A 19,812-nucleotide genomic window follows, 5' to 3' on the forward strand; every position below is an offset into this window, starting at 1 on the left:
AACATGTGAATGCTACAGAAAATGACTGGGTTAACTACAAATATATCTGTGTAACCTTAACTGGGCAATCTTTTTACTCGTCTCTTAATGAGTCTCCCATTTCCCAGAACCATAGTTTCACATCTTCTCTCAAGCTTCACTCTCAATTGACTTCTCTTTTTCTACTGAGAAAATGGAGTGTATCCAAAGTGAGCTCCTTCAACTCCAGTTCCACAATTCTAACCTATTGAAGTATATACTTATCTGCCCTGTTCTCCTTCCTCTCACCTCAGATGACGAGACTGCTCCTACCCTTTATTAAGGCAAACTCTCCACCACTGCCTCTATCCTACCTCATTCCAATTTCCTGAGATCACTTAAAAAAAAAGAAAAAAAATAAAAGAATGCAGCTTGGCCCAAAGATCTCTCACAAATTATCTCCACCATTTCCCTCTCTACTAGTTCCTTCCTCTTTCTTACAAGCTTGCTCAAGCTGAAAATATTCCCTGCATTCCGCTGGTCCTTTCATGATATTGTCTTCTTTCTCTTCCTCAGCTGCCTACCTTTCAGAAGTGTCCTATACTCATCATCTCTACTTCCTCACCCATCATTCAACTATTCAAACTTCCACACTAGCTATCATTCAATTAACTATTCTCTCTTCAGGGTCACTAATGATGGATTTCAAAGTTGGAAAGGACCTGAGATCACCCAATGAAATTCCCTCATTTGAGAGAGGAGGAAACTGAGGCCCAGAATGGTTGACTTTTGCAAAAGTCAAGTCTTCCCATCCCAAATCCAACAGCTTTCCATTGCACCATGCTGCCTCTCAAATCCAAGAGCTACTTTTTTTTTTTCCTGTTTCCATTCTCCTTGACTGCTGGCAGGGTTCTTCATATTTTGGCCTCTCGTGGCCTTTGTGATCCTGTACTTAAGAGTCATCCCCCTACCTCTTTGAAAAATTCCTCGGCATCTCCATCCTCCTCTTGCTATAACGTATAAAATGTGCCAACCTCATCCCCATGCTGACCCTTAGCCTACTTCTCTCCTATAACACTCTCTCCCCCAGGCTATCTCCTTTACTCCCATGAGTTCAGTTAACTATAGAGATTACCTACAAATCTAACCTCTAACCTCACTCCTGTTCTGTGAGTTCATACTTGTGCTACCTCAATACCTCAAACTCATCATATTCACAACTGAATTCATCACTTTTTCTCAAAAAGTTAGTCTTCCCAACTTTCCAATTTCTGTCCATAGCAACACCACCATCTTCCCAGTCATTCAGAGAGTCGCAATCAGTTATCTTTGACTCTTCAGAATTATCTTTGACTCCTCAATCCCTCCACTGTTAGTTACCACATCTTATGGATTTTACTTCACAAATGTATATTCCAACTATCCTCATTTAAGGTAGTCTACTTCAGGCTACTTTGGATTCTGTAAAAATCTCTCTTCCTCTCCAAGCTAAGGGCTTCTTAACTTGGAGTCCATGGACCCCAAAGGGGTCTACGGATAAATTTAGGAGGGCCACAAACTTGGACAGGAAAAATATTTTAGTAACTATTTTTCAAGAAAATTACATTCCTTTGTAATCCTATGTATTTTATCTTATGCATTTAAAAACATTATTCTGAAAAGAGATAGCCAAAGAGTTCCATGAGACAAAAAAGAATTGAAACAGTACTCTCAGGGCAACTAGGTGGCACAGTGGACAGAGCACTGGCCTTGGAATCAGGAGGACCTGAATTCAAATCTGGCCTCAGAATGTACTAGCTGTGTGATCCTGGGCAAGTCACTTAACTTTGATTGCCTTCCCTGAGTCACCACCACTGCCCTCAGAAAAAAGAAGGGGTGGGGTGGGGTTGGTTGAGGAGCAATGGTGTTCTAGTTCCCTCTGACACTGATGTCCTGGTAATCTACCAAAAAAAAACTTCAGTCATTTCCCTCTCAAATGACCCCTTAATAGTACTGCATAGATAATTTCCCTAACATACTACTCTGATACTGTTACTCTAATTAAAAATCTTCATTGGTTCCCCAGAAAAAGTGGGGCACCAAAAACACTATCAAATTGTTTTTTCTTGGCATTCAAGGTAGGTCTGCAATCTGGCTCCAATACATGTTTACAAACGTTAACTCCTATTCACTTTACTCCTTATCACTCCATCTGCACCTCCCCTGACCCCAATTCTCATCCCAGCTTTCCCCACTATGTGCTTCTGTACCTTATCTCATGGCATCTCTCTTGCATAAAATGGACTTTACCCACCTTCACCTCATGAAATTCTTCCCTCTTTTCATGGCATAATTGAGACAACTGAAGTATTCCATAACCCATTTTCCTACCCAATTGAAAGTCATTGCTTTCTTCCTCAATATTCTTGGTGCAATCTGTCTCAACTTTCCCCTTTGAATTTAATCACATTCTAACATTTACCTGTCTTATTTCGTTAGACCTAAGCTCCTTGGGTGTCAAAACGTTTATGGTTTGTTTAACCTGCATATACCCAGTGCCCAGAACAGTTCCTTTTACAAAACAGATCCATGGCAAGCAGCTGCTGAATTAACTACAATCAATTATTTGAACTGATATTTCATCTAGTTCTTGTTGTCTCTGTCCTGTAGTTTTATTCCAACATATTACACTATTACCTGCTTTATCAAAAAAACTGCTTTTCAACCTGGAATCCACCTCTTTTGGGGGTTTATCCAACCGTTTTTCACGTTCTTGATAAGGTATGTCTCTATTTTTCTCCTTTCCAGAAAATGTCTCTTTGTTGTTTTCTCTTGCTAGACTAAAATCTTTCCGAATGGATTTAAATACAGAACCCTGATCAAACTGTTTAGGAAAGTCCTTTTTAACTTTATTTTGAATATGTATTTCTTTTTCACTGTCTGATTCATGCTGTGTTACTCTTCGATCTACTTCCAAACTATCAGCAGCATGAATTGCAGATGTGAGATTGTCCTTTGTACTAAAATCTCGTTCATCCTCATTGTCACTACCAACAACTGGAATCCCTGCAAGATCCCCAGAGTTCAAAAAATAATCATCTTCATCGAGCAATGAATTTTCAGATCCTGTTTGATTCGGCATTCCGTAAGACATGCTTTCAAGAGTAGGAGTTAAGTTGTGGTCCATGTCTTCAGACATTTCTGTATCCATGATAACACCACCTTAAAAAGTAAAAAATTTCTTAGACAAATTTTGTAATATTCAAGTAGACATCAATTATAAGACTTTACTGACATTCAAAGTATTATTTCATCTAATAAGAGAGTCACTAAATTATACTTTAATGTTAAAAGATTTAATATATTACTCATTTAAATTTTATAACAACTTATTGCAATAGGTATAGTACATATTCCTATGTAATTTGACACATAAGAAAACCTTCAGAGAAAGTCTGAGTGACTTCTCTAAGGTAGCACAGACAACCAATATTAGAGTTAGGATTAGAACCCACTCCAAAGGCTCCTTCCAATACATAGTTCATTATGCCTCCTTCAAGACTTTACAGACAAATGTACTTTGGTTATTTTATAAGACTAAAAATAAAGACAATAAATGCATTACAAAGCCTAAATTAAGAAATATAAATGTTTAATTCTCATCACAGATGTCAGTAACATATCCTGATTTGTGCAGTGTTTGCTATCTCATAAAACATATCCAAAAATTTTATTTTGCTCCCATAGGTGATAAAAAGTTATCTAACAATGAGTTATCAGTACCTAAGCAAAGTACCTATTTTAAAAAGCATGAATTTACTTAGTAACTATATAATGAAAGCAGGATATCATAGTTTTGGAATTCAAGTACTGTTTCAGTTAAAATAACTGCTTCAGTTAAACTTCAATTGATATTCACATTTCATAATAACTTTTCATTTGCACTTCATTTGTAGTAAATAAAGATTTTGTTTTTAACAACTCTAAAAGCCAAGTACTAAAAAACAAAGCATCACAGAAATTATTTCGAAATCAAGGCAGCTAATGAAAGAACAGAAAATTCTTAGTTTCCTGGTTTTTAGTGTCAGGATCTTCAAGAAATAAGATGAAAGGTGGGAAACATTGTTCCTGAAAAAGGTTTCATTCCAAAAGCAGTCAAGAATACTACAGACCTAGCTAAGAGTTTTCAATCGTTTATTTTTTTCTACAGTATACATGATGTCCCCAAAATCTTATTGCAGTTTTCATCATAAAACTCTCTCTTTCAAAGCTGACCTATTCTCATTCTTATGTGGATAATTCCCAAAACAATAGCTCCAGATCTTATCATCTTTCTCCAGGGCTCTGTTTCTATTTCCAAATGCCTACTGATTATGATCCCCTTAAGGGTTCCCACCATCATATTCAAATCTTCAGTCCTTCAAGGATACATGTTTCATGTTGTCACATGAGCTCGATTTTACCCAGTTCTGTAAAGGAGAGATGTTTAGGAAGGCTTGTTGATTCTTCAAATCAAAAGACATTAAAGCTAGAGGAAACCTAAGAAATCATCTTGCCTAACTCCTTCATTTTCAGATAAGTAATCAGAAGCTTCAGAGGCAAGTGACTTGCCCAAAGCTAGATATCAGTAAGGTGGTACTAGAAGCCACTGTTGTTTTTCAGTCATGTCTGACTCTTTATGACCCTATGGACCACATAATCCATGAGGTATTCTTAGCAAGGATACTGAAGTAGCTTGTCATGTCCTTCTCCAATGGATTAAGGCAAAGAGGGATTGTGTGACTTGGCCATTTCACACAGTTACAAAGTGTCTGAGGCCAAAATTAAACATAGGTCTTCCTGAATCCAGACTCAGTGCTTTATGCACTGAGCTATTTAGCTGCCTCTACCAGAACCCATATCTAGTGCTTAATTACCAGGCAAGTGTTTCCTACTATAATCACACAAAGAACAAATGTCAATCATAACAGTAACGCATTAAGTTATATTCTCCGAAGGGGGTTTACCCAGAAGCAAAAAATTTGTAACTGGTGTAAGGTACTCCATCCACCAAAGCATATCAGAGCCCTTCTCTATGATTTATTTGATGGTCTTTATGAGTTGCTGAACCGAAGGGTGAGGTGGGGCAAAGAGAGAAGAAGGCCAACCTAATGCTGTAGAAAATGAGCTATTTTAAAACCAAATACTTCATATTTGCCCAAAACTTGTATCTCAACAAATCTGCTACCTCTGTGACTGATACAATTGTTCTACTGGCCTCAAAACTTCAACCATCTTTAGTTCACACTTTTTCATTGCATATTCAACCACTAATTCCTACCAATTCTTCCTGGACTTCTACTCCAAGAATTAATACTTCCTATTTCAAATCCCCCCTACATACTATCCTTTCTGAAACACTGCTTTCATCATTATATATCCTTTAAGCAAAAATCTTTTATGGTTGTCTCTTGCCTATAGTATGAAGTGCAAATTCCTCTGCTTTGCATTCTACTGCTGAACTCTACTTGTCCAATCTCATCTACCATTATTTCCTAATAAATTCTCTGCTCTCATGAAAACAGGCTCCTCACCACATTTCAAATATGTCAACCATGACCATTACCACATTGATACTTTGGTTCATACTGCTTTCTGGCACAGAATTCTCTCCTTATAACCAAAAACCATTTCCCAAGCCACAGTCTAAATCTGTTCTACCTCTCTTTTAAAATTACTAACTTGGGGGTGGAGCCAAGATGGCAGAGTAGAAGGATGGACCTGCTCTAGTTCTCCTCCATAGCCCTTAAAATACCTGTAAAAAATGACTCTAAACAAATTCTAGAGCAGCAGAAGCCAGAAAATGACAAGAGTGAAACAGACTGGGCTCAGAGCAGAGAGCAGCCCAGCATGGGTCACACGTAGGGCAGGGACAGGAATGGAGCAAGCTTCAGGGCATGGAATCACACGTAGGTGCTGCAGTTTCCAGATTTCTCAACCCACAAAAGCCAAAGACAGCTTCAAAGGTCATTAAGAAAGCTCTTTCACCTGGATGAGTGGAAAGCTCTGTCTGGCCCCAGCCCCAGCTAGGCCACGGCCCTAGGGCGGCAGCCACTGTGGCAGCAGTGTCTACTTTCGGAGCCTAAAGATCCTGGGGTAATTGAGCAGCTGACCTGGGTCTCAGGCCTAAATGGTGGTCCTGGGGTGAGGAGGAGTGCTGGCATGGTGGAACTGGTAACGGCAGTAGAAAAGGAATCCTACTCACAATTTCAGGGCAGAAAAGAGTGCTTTTGGTTGCTCACAGATCAGAGCACAGGCCAGGAACATAAACTCCTTTCCCTTGATTGTGCCAGCTTGGAGGAACTGGGAACTTACAGGTCCCTAGAGATGTCTCAGAGAATAGTTGTACAAAACCTCTGAAGCTTAGAGTAGTATACCCTCTACTTGACAAAGGTCTCAAAAGTCAAGTAACTGGCTGGGCAAATGCTCAAGAAGGGGGAAAAAAAATAAGATTATAGGTTACTTTCTTGGTGAAAAGGTATTTTCTTCCATCCTTTCAGATGAGGAAGAGCAAAACATACAATCAGAGGAAGACAGCAAGGTCAAGGCTTACAAAAAAAAAAATATGCAATGATCTCAGGCCATGGAAGAGCTCAAAAAGGATTTTGAAAATCAAGTAAGAGAGGTGGGGGAAAAATTGGGAAGAGAAATGAGAGTGATTCAAGAAAACATGAAAAGCAAGACCGCAAAAATGATGAAAATAACACTTTTAAAAATGGACTAACCCAAATGACAAAAGGGATCCAAAAAACCAATGAGGAAAAGAATGGTTTAAAAAGCAGAATTAACAAAATGGAAAAAGAGGTTCAAAAGCTCACTGAAGAAAATAGTTCTTTAAAAATTAGAATGGGGGCCGAGCCAAGATGGCAGAGTAGAAACACACAAATACGCTAGCTCCGAACCCACAGCCCATGAAATATCTGTAGTAAAGAGCTGCCAATAAATTTGGGAGCAGGAGAAGCCACATAACAGCAGAGCGGACAAGATTTCTGTTCCAGAGGGACCTGGAAACCTCTCGCAAAAGGTCCGTCGTGCTGCGGACGCGGAGCCCAGCCCAGCACTGCCCCGGCCCCGGCACCGAGAGAAGCAGATCCGAGTGGACTTCAGGGACGGGATCTCCAGTGGCTGCGCAGGACCCTCCACTCACAGGTGACGGGGGTCGGTGAGAAGGTCGCTTTGGTAGGTCGAGAGGGGAGTGGAGTGCCCCCATACTCAGGCCCCCTTGGGAGGCACCAGCGGAGGCAGGAGCAGACCGGGGCTCCCCAAGCAGGCAGGAGCCCAGATCCATTGTTGAAGGTGTCTGCATAAACCCCCTGAGGGAACTGAGCCCGTGAGGCGGCCCTGCCCCAACCTGAGCACCTGAACATAATCTCACACTGAATAGCAGCCCTGCCCCTGCCCAAAGCCCTGAGGCTGGGAAGCAGCATTTGAGTCTCAGACCCCAAGCGCTGGCTGGGAGGATCCAGAGGCGAGGTGGGTGTGAGGAGAATATTCAGAGCTCAAGTCACTAGCTGGGAAAATGCCTAGAAAAGGGAAAAAAACCAAGACTATAGAGGGTTACTTTCTTGGTGAGCAGGTTTCTCCTCCCCTCCCTTCTGATGAGGAAGAGCGATGCTCACCATCAGGGGAAGACACGGAAGTCAGTGCTTCTACATCCCAGCCCACTCAATGGGATCAGTTCTGGGAAAAGGTCATAAAGAGCTCAAAAAATTTTCAAAATTACGTTAGAGAGGTGGAGGAAAAACTGGGAAGAGCAATAAAAGACTTGCAAGCAAAGTATGAACAACAGATCAGCACCCTGCTAAAGGAGACCCCAAAAAATGCTGAAGAAAATAACACCCTAAAAAATAGGCTAACTCAATTGGCAAAGTAGGTTCAAGAAGTCAATGAGGAGAAGAATGCTTTCAAAAGCAGAATTAGCCAAATGGAAAAGGAGATTCAAAAGCTCACTGAAGAAAATAGTTCTTTCAAAATTAGAATGGAACAGATGGAGGCTAATGACTTTATGAGAAACCAAAACATCACAAAACAAAACCAAAAGAATGAAAAAATGGAAGATAATGTGAAATATCTCATTGGAAAAACAACTGACCTGGAAAATGGATCCAGGAGAGACAATTTAAAAATTATGGGCCTACCTGAAAGCCATGATCAAAAAAAGAGCCTAGACATTATCTTTCATGAAATTATCAAGGAAAACTGCCCTGAGATTCTAGAACCAGAGGGCAAAATAAATATTGAAAGAATCTACCGATCACCACCTGAAAAAGATCCAAAAAGAGAAACTCCTAGGAATATTGTGGCCAAATTCCAGAATTCCCAGGTCAAGGAGAAAATATTGCAAGCAGCTAGAAAGAAACAATTCAAGTACTGTGGAAATACAATCAGGATAACACAAGATCTAGCAGCTTCTACATTAAGGGATCGAAGGGCATGGAATAGGATAATCCAGAAGTCAAAGGAACTAGGACTAAAACCAAGAATCACCTACCCAGCAAAACTGAGTATAATACTTGAGGGGAAAAATTGGTCTTTCAATGAAATAGAGGACTTTCAAGCATTCCTGATGAAAAGACCAGAGCTAAAAAGAAAATTTGACTTTCAAACACAAGAATGAAGAGAAGCATGAAAAGGTAAACAGCAAAGAGAAGTCATAAGGGACTTATAAAAGTTGAACTGTTTACATTCCTACATGGAAAGACAATATTAGTAACTCTTGAAACTATTCAGTATCTGGGTACTTGGTGGGATTACACACACATACATGCACACGCACACACTCATAGAGACAGAGTGCACACAGTGAATTGAATAGGATGGGATCATATCTTAAAAAAAAATGAAATCAAGCAGTGAGAGAGAAATATATGGGAGGAGAAAGGGAGAAATGAAATGGGGCAAATTATCTCTCATAAAAGAGGCAAGCAAAAGATTTTTTTAGTTTGGGGAAAAAGAGGGGAGGTGAGAGAAAAACATGAAGTTTACTCTTATCACATTCCACTAAAGGAAGGAATAAAATGCACACTCATTTTGGTATGAAAACCTATCTTACAATACAGGAAGGTGGGGGACAAGGGGATAAACAGGGTGGGGGGGATGATGGAAGGGAGGGCATGGGGAGGAGGGTACAATTTGAGGTCGACACTCACAGGGAGGGACAGGATCAAAAGAGAGAATAGAAGTAATTGGAAGCAGGATAGGATGGAGGGAAATATAGTTAGTCTTATACAACACGACTATTATGGAAGTCATTTGCAAAACTACACAGATTTGGCCTATATTGAATTGCTTGCCTTCCAAAGGGAGGGGGAGGGGAGGGAGGGAGGAAAAGAAGTTGGAACTCAAAGTTTTAGGAATAACTGTCGAGTACTGTTCTTGCCACTAGGAAATAAGAAATACAGATAAAGGGGTATAGAAAGTTATTTGGCACAACAGGACAGAGGAGAGGATGGAGACAAGGGCAGAGAGGAATGATGGAGGAGAGAGCGGAGTGGTGATGGGGGCAATTGGAATGCTCGGTGTTTTGGGGTGGGGGGAGGGGACAAGGGGGGAGAAAATTTGGAGCCCAAAAATTCTGTGAAAATGAATGTTAAAAGTGAAATAAATAAATAAATGAAAATTAGAATGAAGCAGATGGAAGCTAATGACTTTATGAGGAACCAAAAAATTATAAAACAAAACCAAAAGAATGAAAAAATAGAAGACAATGTTAAATATCTCACTGGAAAAACAACTAAACTGGAAAATAAAATAGATCCAGTAGAGATAATTTTTAAATTATTGGTCTATCTGAAAACCATTATCAAAGAAAAAGCCTAGACATCATCTTCCAAGAAATTATTGAGGAAAACTACCCTGATATTCTAGAACCAGAGGGTAAAACAGAAATGGAAAGAATTCACCAACCACCTCCTGAAAGAGATCCCCAAAGGAAAACTCCTGGGAATATCGTAGCCAAATTCCAGAGTTCCCAGGTCAAGGAGAAAATATTGCAAGCAGCCAGAAAGAAACAATTCAAATATTATGGAAATATAATTAGAATAACAGAAGATTTAGCAGCTTCTACACCAAGGGATCAAAGGGCTTGGAATATGATATACCAAAGGTCAAAGGACATAAGATTAAAACCAAGAATCACCTACCCAGTAAAACTGAGTATAATACTCCAGGGTAAAAAAAATGGAATTTCAATGAAACAGAGGACTTCCAAGCATTCTTATTGAAAAGACCAGAGCTGAATAGAAAATGTGACTTTTAAAAGCAAGAATCAAGAGAAACATGAAAAGGTAAACAGGAAAGAGAAGACTTAAGGAATTCATTAAAATTGAATTGTTTACATTCCTACATGGAAAGATGTTATTTGTAACTCATGAGACCTTTTTCAGTATTGCAGTAGTTAGAGGGAATATCTATATATATCTATATCTATATAAATGTAGCTGTGTATGGGTATGTATGTATGTGTATCTTATATATGTGTAGGTATGTATATGTACATGGTCGTGTGTGTGTATATACATAGACAGAGGGCACTGAGTGAGCTGAATATGAAGGGAGAACACCTAAAAAATAAAATTTACTGTTCAGTGGAATGTACTAGGAGTAAGAGAAAGGGAGAGGTAGAATGTAGCAAATTATCTCACATAAAAGAGGAAAGAACGAACTTTTACAATGTAGGAGAAGAGGGGAGAGATGAAAGGAAATAAGTGAGCCTTACTCTCATGAGATCTGGCTTAAGGAAGGAATAGCACACACTCAATTGGATATAGAAATCTATTTTACCCTACAGAAAGACAGGGGGAAAGGGAATAGGAGAGGGCAGACAATAGAAGGGACAGCAAATTGGGGAAAGGGATGATCAGAAGCAAAGGTTATTGTGGGAGGACAGGTCAAGGGAGAGAATGGAATAAATGGAGGGCAGGATAGGGCAGAGGGAAATGTGGTTAGTCTTTTGCAACATAACTATTATGGAAGTGTTTTGCAGGGCTACACATATATGACCTATATTGAATTGCTTATTTTCTCAATGAGGGTGGGTGAGGAGGGAGGAAGGGAGAGAATATGAAACTCAAAGCTTTAATAATAAATGTTAAAAACTGTTTTAGCACGTAACCAGAAAATAAGATGTACAGGAAATGAGGTATAGAAATCTATTTTGCATTACAGGAAAATAGAGGGGAGGGGGATGAAAAAAAGGGTAATGGAAGAGAAGATAGACTGGAGGAAGGGATGGATGGGGTACATGCTGTCCTGGGGTAGGGATAGGGAGAGATGGGGAGAAAATTTTGAATTCAAATTTTCATGGAAGTGAATGTTAAGAACTGAAAAATAAATGATATATATTTTTAAAAATGAAATAAAATTACTAACTCAGAATGCAAAGTCTCTCAAATTCTAGTGCCCTCCCTCTAAGACTATTCACAATTTATCCTGCCTATATTGTTTGTTTATATTTGTTTGCATGTTATTTGCCCCTTTTGATTGTGAACACCTTGAAGGCAGGGTCTATTTTTGCCTCATTCTGTATACCCAGCACCTAAGCACAGTGCCTGGTACAACAGGGTGCTTAACAAATGCTAGCTGAATAAATAAGTAAATTTATGCTGTTATCTAAGTCATATGCATAAAAATATACAGAACAAAGACAAAGGAGAAGGACCTGTGACATTCCACTATAGATTTCCCTCTCAAGTAACAAGGATTGTTACAATGGAACAGCTTGATCTGAATCTTATATATAACATTGGTTAGATGGAAAGGGATCATCTGACTTCAAGATCTTTTAAGATTATTTCATAATTTCATGGAGGAAAAAGTAAAGCTTAGAGAGATGATTTGTCTAAGTTTACAAAGGTAGTAAGTCAAGAACCCAGGCTTTATGATTCCAGTCTAGTGTTTGTTTCATTGTACCCTGCCTTACCCCCATGAATGAACCAATGAAAATATTTTCTCTAGATAGAGGCAGCTGGGTGGTAAGAAATATTCATCAGAATATCAGAATTAAAGACTCCAATGTTTGCTGCAAGGGTGCATCCATGAAGCTTTACTGCATTTAGGTAAATGGAAAACAGTGTTGGTGATGAGAAGGTCATGTGATGCACAAGTCTTCAGCAGTAAATGACCACTGCTCTTGCTGTTTCCAACTCCATTCCTCCCTAGGACTCCCTGCCAAGTTTGGTAGTCTGAGCCTACTCTAGCATTAAAGTCACCCAGAATGATGAGCTTGTCCTATTTTGGCACATTGATAAGGGCCAAAAAAAAAAAATAGAAAAGACCAAAAAGGTCTTCATAAAAATTTTCTTTGACCTCATCAGGGTTCGTCATGATGGGAGCATAGGCACTGATGATGGTGGCATGGTGTTTTCCTGCAAGTAGCAATTGCATTGTCATGAGCTTGTCATTGACTCCTTTTGGCAGGCATACCTGCTTGTTGACTATATTAGTTTTGATTGCAAAACCTGAAGCTTCGTGGTGCTACCCTTCACTGCGACCACTCCAGAAAATGTGTATCAAGCTCCAACTTCAGTAAGCTAGCTTTCATTTGCCAGCCTTGTTTCACTCAGGGCTGCTATTTGGATGTAACACCTGTTGACTTCCCTTGCAACAAGAGCAGTTCATCTTTCAGGTCTACTAGATTTTTTGTTGTCTATAAGCGTGCACAAGTTCCATGTGCCAATGGTGAGTGGAATCACCTTTGCACATGTTTTTGCATATTTTTTTGTGCTTCGACTGCTGAGTGGGATACCCCACCTACTGTCGTAATCAGGCCAGGGTTGGGTAAGCAGGCCATTTTTAGGGCACCTTGTCTAACCCCCTTCCTCACACCAGGAGGTGAGCAGTGCAATCCTTAAAGGCTGCTCAGACACCCAGGGGGCTATCGAGTTCCACTGCTGCTTTCAATGAGAAATGACCCTATGGCCTGGGTCGCCAGTGTGCAGGGTTGTGACAACAGCTCCCAGCACCTGCTGCTTCATCACTTGCCTGTTTCCACAGGACTTTGAGGTGTTAATAGTAAAATGGTATGGATGATGTCTTTTGATTCATGCGTAAATTGGATTTAAGTGAGGCAGTGTTGCACAAAGTTGTCAGCCTCACTTTCTCCTCCAGAGTCATCACAGTCCAGTGGCAGGACAGAGTCAAGAAGGCTGGTAATGGCTCAGGATGCGGTGGATGACCCTGGCATCTTCAGTGCCTAACCAAGCTCTAGGTGCTCCGTATCGTCTGCTTCAACTGCCTTCATGGCTGTTGGAACAAACTGTTCTCATCTGCCCATTCCACCAGGGGAAGTCTTCACATGCTTGGGGTACATACCCCTCTAACTCACTAATGGGCCTGGGACCCCTTGGTTACCCTCAACCTGGTTTGGCCCGTCTGCCGAAATGGTTTACCAGGGTGTGGCTGCTGCGCATGCTGCAGCTTTTTAGAGCCACAGGTGAGAGTTGGGTAGAATAGTTGGACACCAAAGGTGGAAAGCCCTGAAAAGGGCCCAGCAGCCATCTCACCAAAAGTATTGGTCCTCCCTGAATACACTAACAGACTATGTGATTGTAAGGAGAAGAGGAGACTGAAATTTTCCAGGTTATGTGGCAAGGGGAGTTTATCCCCCCAGGAGTTCAAGGATGCCTCTGTTGTCCATCTCTATAAAGGTAAAGGGAATAAATTGTCCTGCGACAATCACAAGGGTGGGGTGTCTCTCTCTTAGTCATTGCTGCCAAGATTCTTGTTAGAGTCCTCCTTAATAGGTTGATCCTTCACCTGGAAGATGGTCACATCCCTGAGAGCCAGTGTGGTTCAGAAAGGGCTGAGGAACAGCTGATATGGTGCTTTGTTGCCCAACAACTCCAGGAGAAATGCCAGGAGCAGAACAGAGGTCTGTAACACAACGTCTGTAGATATGATCAAGGCCTTTGACACTGTTAGTCATGTGGGAAATTTTGTCAAAATTTGGTTGCCCAGAGAAGTTCATCAGTACTGTATGTTAATTTCATGAAGGCATGTTTGCCCGGGTTCTGGATAGTGGACAATGCTTTTGTGTCCTCCCAGTCACCAATGAAGTGAAACAGGGCTGTGTGCTTGCTCCCGTGCTTTTTAGGATGATGTTTTGAGCCATATTGTCAAATGTTTTCAATGAAGATGAACACAGCATCAAGGTCAACTATGATACTGATGGTTAAGTTCTTCAATTTGAAAAGGCTACAAGCCAACACCAAAGTAGAGGGAGTGTTGGTGCATGATTTTCTGTTTGCACTCAATGAAGCCTCTGAAGCTGAGATAAAATAAAGTATGGATCAATTCTCTGTTGCCTGTGCTAATTTTGACCTAAAAATTAACACCAAGAAAACACAGGTGCTCCATCAGCCACCACCACACACTATCCATACATGGAACCATCGGTTACAATAAATGGAGAAGTTTTCAATGCTGTGGATAAGTTCACTTATCTTGGTAGTGTACTTTCCAGGGATATACATATTGACAATAAGGTTGACGTGCACATGGCCAACGCTAGCCTTTGGGAGGCTCCAAAGAAAAGTATGGGAGAGAAGAGGTATTAGACTGACTACCAAACTGAATGTCTACAAACTGAAGGTTGTGCTGACCTCATTGTTGTATGCCTGTGAAACATGGACAGTCTACCAGTGCCATGCCAGGAAACTGAACTACCTCCATTTGAACTGTCTTGGGAAGATTCTGAGGATCACCTGGCAGACACTGAGGTCCTTGCTCGAACTAAACTGCCAAGCATTCAAACTATGTTTCACAGAGTGCAACTCCAATGGACTAGCCAAGCTGTTCAAATGCAAAATGTATGCTTGCCAAAAATACTATTTTATGGAGAACTCACATGGGGCAGGTGATACATGGTGGTCAGAAGAAGTGACTTAAGGATACTCTCAAGGTCTCTCTCAAAAACTTTGGATTTGATTGTGCAACATGGGAGACACTGGCACAAGACCACTCAGCATAGTGTGCCCATACCAAAAACGGTGCTGTGCTCTATGAGCAAAGAACTGAGACAGCACAAAACAAGTATAAGATGTGCATACTTGCAGTATCCACCCCAAACGTTCACACAGACTATCACCCAATTGGTGGTAGAGCATTCTGAACTCGTATTGGTCTGATCAACCAGTTGGACACAACTGAAATTTTACCTTATCATGGTGATGTCATTTTGGTCCTCTTCAAGAATGAAGGACAACAACCATCAAGCAGAATTAGCGACAGGAAGACTTTAGTTAAAATCCTGTCACATTTGGTAGCTATATGAACCTGGCCAAGTCACTTACCTTCTCTTCACCTCAGTTTCCTCATTTATAAAATGGGGAAAATAAAAGCACTTGCCTCTGAGGATTTTTATGAGGATCAAACTGGATGACATTTATAAAATGCTCTGCTTTGAAGCACTAAATAAATTCTAGGTATTATTATCCTTATTCCAAACCATTTTCTATAGTAACCACCGCTTCACTGGAGAAAAATGTCAACTCCTTCTGCAAATCCGCTGACCTTCTATACCTGCCATCAGCTAATGTCCCAATAAGATAAGATTCAGGATCTCCAGAATGTCCCTAAGGTGGTTATTAGATCATTTATCATAGAGGTGGAAGGGCCCCTGGGGATTATCAAGTTCAACACCCTCAATTTAACTATCTAGTTTGAATTTATATTAATATTTCTTACCCTCACATTCCTCATCTATAAAGTAAGGGAGCTGGACTAGACAGCCTCTGAGGTCTCTTCTAGCTCTAGAGCTAGAGTGTCATAATATCTCTGAAAGATATTTAAACTTGGTAGCTATACTAAGTGAAAACTCAGACTTGTTTGCCTCCTTTCAAACTTACCACAATAATATGTTAGAAGAAAAAAAACCTGATTTTCTAAGAGTTAACAAGAAATGATTACTAAAAAAGACATAACAATGTATGATCTTGAGCAAATCACACCTTTTCTAGGCTTTCCTACTCAGTAACAACTCATATTTGCAAGCCCTGTAAGATTTGCACAGTGCTTCTTCACAACAACACTACGAAGAATGTAGTCAAGTATTATTTCCATTTTACATGAAAGGAAACCAAGTCAGTGAGAGGATAAGTGAAATGCCCATAGTTTCACAATTCATAAATGTCAGTGGCAATATCTAAAGCCAGATCTCTTGACAATTCCAGTACTCTATCCATCAAACCACAATGCTTCTCAGATGTATAAACTTAGGAAAAGATCTCCTGAACTTCTAAAATTCCACCAGTCTATGACTAAAAAAACGAATCTCTTATTGTACAACCTATCACACCAAGATAAAAATGACTTTGCAAATGTTAAGTACTATATGTTGTGAATGATCGTTTTTACTACCAGGACAGACTAAACATTAATAAAATCCCATTATAAGAAACTTAATCATACTGACTACCTAATTTAGGGAAATACTGATAAGTCAACAGGATTAATTTTCCTTATTCTAAGAACCTCATCATTTAATTAGGAATACAATAATGATAATGTAGTTGAAGGATAATTAACTCATTGCACCATTAGGACACTGTACATACCCCAAGCCCAGGAACATGACCATGTATTAGCTATTATGATATCTCTCATTTATTTACTCAATTCCTGGTAACTAGGTGGCACAGTAGATAGAATACTGGGTCTGAAATCAGGAAGACCTGAGTTCAAATCCAGCCTCACTTATAAGCTCTGTGATCCTGCCCTAGTTACTTAACATGTCTGCCTCAGTTTCCTCATCTGTAAAATGGAAATAATAATAGCACCTACCTGCCTTTCAGGGTTGTTGTTTATATCAAATGAGATAATTGTAAACCTCTTAGTACAGTGTCTGGCACACACAACAGGCACTATAGAAATCCTTATTCCTATCCCCTCTTCCTAATGCAATATTAGTTTTCCCTCATTCATTTTTTTTTCCATAAATACTTACTGAAAATATGGTTTTCCAAATTAAAGAAAGATAAGTACAATTTCGTCTGAAGAATTCACACAATTGTGTTATTAGCTATCTGGCTAGTTCCTTTTCTCTACTAAGATTGCAAAGTACAAGAAAGGGAAAAATACTGTAAAACCAAAGTTAAAAAAGGTTGAAAGAACCAGGATTTGTTTCTTCCACTAATGTCTTAAATTTTTTTTTTAAATTTTTCCATTTAAACTATTGCTAGCAAATGCAATAAAGATCGAAAAGATGACAAGTCCATTTTAAGAACAGATCAAGACTCCTTTCAACTTCCATAACTCATACACAAAAGTGTTTATCAAAATAACAGATAATATATAAAGAATAAATCTTGAGCTCAGAAACAAAACTAACAGGATTTGAGCTTTTTTATTTCATGAGAAAGATACAAAGGGAATTCTCAGGAACAGCAACCTGCAGACAGCTATTATGCTTCCTGAGGGGGAAGACTTAAATGAATGGGTTGCAGTGAACACTGTGGATTTCTTCAACCAGATCAATATGCTTTACGAGACCATCACTGACTTCTGTACTGAAGAAAGCTGCCCTGTGATGTCAGCTGGCCCAAAATATGAGCATCACTGGGCAGAAGGAATAAATATAAAGAAGCCTGTTAAGTTTTCTGTACCAAAGTACATTGATTACCTGATGACTTGGGTACAGGACCAGTTGGATGATGAGACATTATTTCCATCCAAAAGAGGTATCTCCTTCCCAAAGAACTTCATGTCAGTGGCAAAAACTATCCTGAAGTATCTGTTCAGGAGGTATGTACATATTTACCACTAGCACTTTGACCTATACCCAGCTGCAGAAAGAAGCCCATTTTAACACATCATTTAAGCACCCCATTTTTTTTTCAGGAGTTCAACTTAACCGACAGAAGTAAACTTGCCCCACTCCAAAAACTGATTGAAAAACTGACATCAAAGGACAGATGACAGGATGGAGGGCTGTTCTGATCATATCTTGCTTAAATCAGGATTTTAGGAATATATCTGGGGGTTGGTATTTGGTTGGTTGGTTTGAGGATTATTTCAATTTATTTTCCTTTACTTTTGTTCCTCCTAAATAAATGAAAACCTTTTCTGTTACCTAAGAGGTAACAAAAAACAAAAAAAAAATTCTATCTGTAAATCAATTGACAGAAATGCTTTCTATTTAAGGAAGCTATATCAGAAGAGAAAAAAATGCTGTTTATGGAATACACGAAAGAACCAGCTTGAAATGCAAGACATTCAAGCATGATTAATTAATGCTAACTCACCTGCAACTCTACATACAGAAATAAGTGTGAAAAGTAGAATTTTGAATAATATAAAACACTGAGTCAAAGACAAAACTATTGCCTGTTTGGTATTTGGTAAAATTATAAATTATTTGTTCATTATGACAATAATAGAAATAGGACACCAAAATACTATTATTTTTTAGATGTTTGTTTACAAGTGAATGAACTGATATAAAAACAAAGCAAGTAGAAACAAGAGAATATACATGACTATCATAATAAAAATGACACCACTAAAAGGAAGTTGAACTCAAATTAAATGCAATGACTAATACTGGTTCCAGAGGGCAGATGAGACAACATAACTCCCTCCTCTCAATATGGGGGAAGCTATGGATGCTGACTGTTGTAAAGGCTGACAGATTCAGTGACTGTGTTGATTGGTTTGCTTGACTGTTTTCTTTGTTATAAAGGAGGATTCTAGGGAGCATATCAGGAAATGACTGTAGTGTAAAAAGACCAACCCCAAAATATCAATAAAACTAAACTAAAATCCAATGTTTACTTATCTGGGAGACTCAAACTGCTATAGATCAGTTAATAATTCAACAATTTAAGGGTTGATTTAGACTGAAGACGATGCATTTGAACATAGTTTTATACTCAATGGAAGAATTCATTTTGTGGCCATGCCACCATTCAAACTCCATCAGAAGTCTCAATTACCCGAATCACAAAACCTTCTCTTTTAAACACCAATACTGCTCCAAGGATAAACTATGATTGTAAATGATACACAGAATGCCACCATCTCCAAAGAATAAGTACCAGAGATGACCCCAAGAGCAAAAGAGATAAAGAATCAATGAAAATAGACTTCAGTATGTTACCAACAAGGACTTTCTCACAAGTAGTAATAGCCTAAGCAAATATTAACTCTGAAAAACAAGTGGGTTTGTCATATAATGAGAACAAGGTGATTAATAGCCAGTCACAACGTTGCACTGTACCTAAGAGACATGGAAGAAAACCTCTAGCACATTAAGTAGACCCTCTTCTTGGTAGAAAACAAACAAGAATCAAACTAGTCTAAAAGGTTAAGAAGGTATGATTAGGTTCCAAAGAGTAGCCACACTGATAAAATCACAGATATAGTGAACTGTTCAATGCATGATGTCAGTTACAAAAAAATGTAACACAGGCAATCCAAAAATTCAGACACACACACGTGTGTGTGTGTGTGTGTGTGTGTGTGTGTGTGTGTGTGTGTACATACTCTTGGACAGCCCCAAAAGCTGCATTTTCAGCACTTTTCTTTCTCATTTCCTTTCCTGATTCCTTACAGACCTTATCATTATTTAACCCATCCCCAGCTTCACCCAACTAAGACGTGTCTGCAGTATCCCAAATTGGAACTCTGAATACATTTCCAACAAATGCCCAAATCAATATGGCTCCTACTGGTTTTTGTTAATAACGTGTATAAAAGGAGTTTTGATTCTGAAACCACCTACTCTGCCTGGGTTAAGTTCTCTAGGTCTCAGTTTCTTCATCTGTAAAATGAAGGACGATATTTAAAAGTTCTTTCAGGCACTAAATCCAATGAGTCAGAAATGTTGCTAAAAAGAGATCT

The 19,812-nt window shown here is 39.3% G+C and overlaps 1 protein-coding gene and 1 pseudogene across 6 annotated transcripts in view; one reads left to right on the forward strand and one right to left on the reverse strand.

Moving 5' to 3' along the window:
• Positions 1–19,812, reverse strand: part of LOC140504754 (zinc finger MYM-type protein 4) — a 138,112-nt gene that overhangs the window by 78,555 nt on the left and 39,745 nt on the right. For 4 of the 6 annotated variants that reach the window (XM_072610083.1, XM_072610085.1, XM_072610082.1 and 1 more), the window contains exon 3: positions 2,635–3,159. In XM_072610083.1, coding sequence (XP_072466184.1) covers positions 2,635–3,159 — 525 coding nt within the window. Of the gene's footprint in view, positions 1–2,634; positions 3,160–19,812 lie in introns of those variants that run through there. The other 2 variants (XM_072610089.1, XM_072610087.1) reach the window with 2 other exon arrangements.
• Positions 17,366–17,889, forward strand: LOC140504755 (MOB kinase activator 1B pseudogene; annotated as a pseudogene).

The sequence above is a fragment of the Notamacropus eugenii genome, chromosome 5, assembly GCF_028372415.1.
Source record: "Notamacropus eugenii isolate mMacEug1 chromosome 5, mMacEug1.pri_v2, whole genome shotgun sequence".
Taxonomy (NCBI): Eukaryota; Metazoa; Chordata; class Mammalia; order Diprotodontia; family Macropodidae; genus Notamacropus; species Notamacropus eugenii.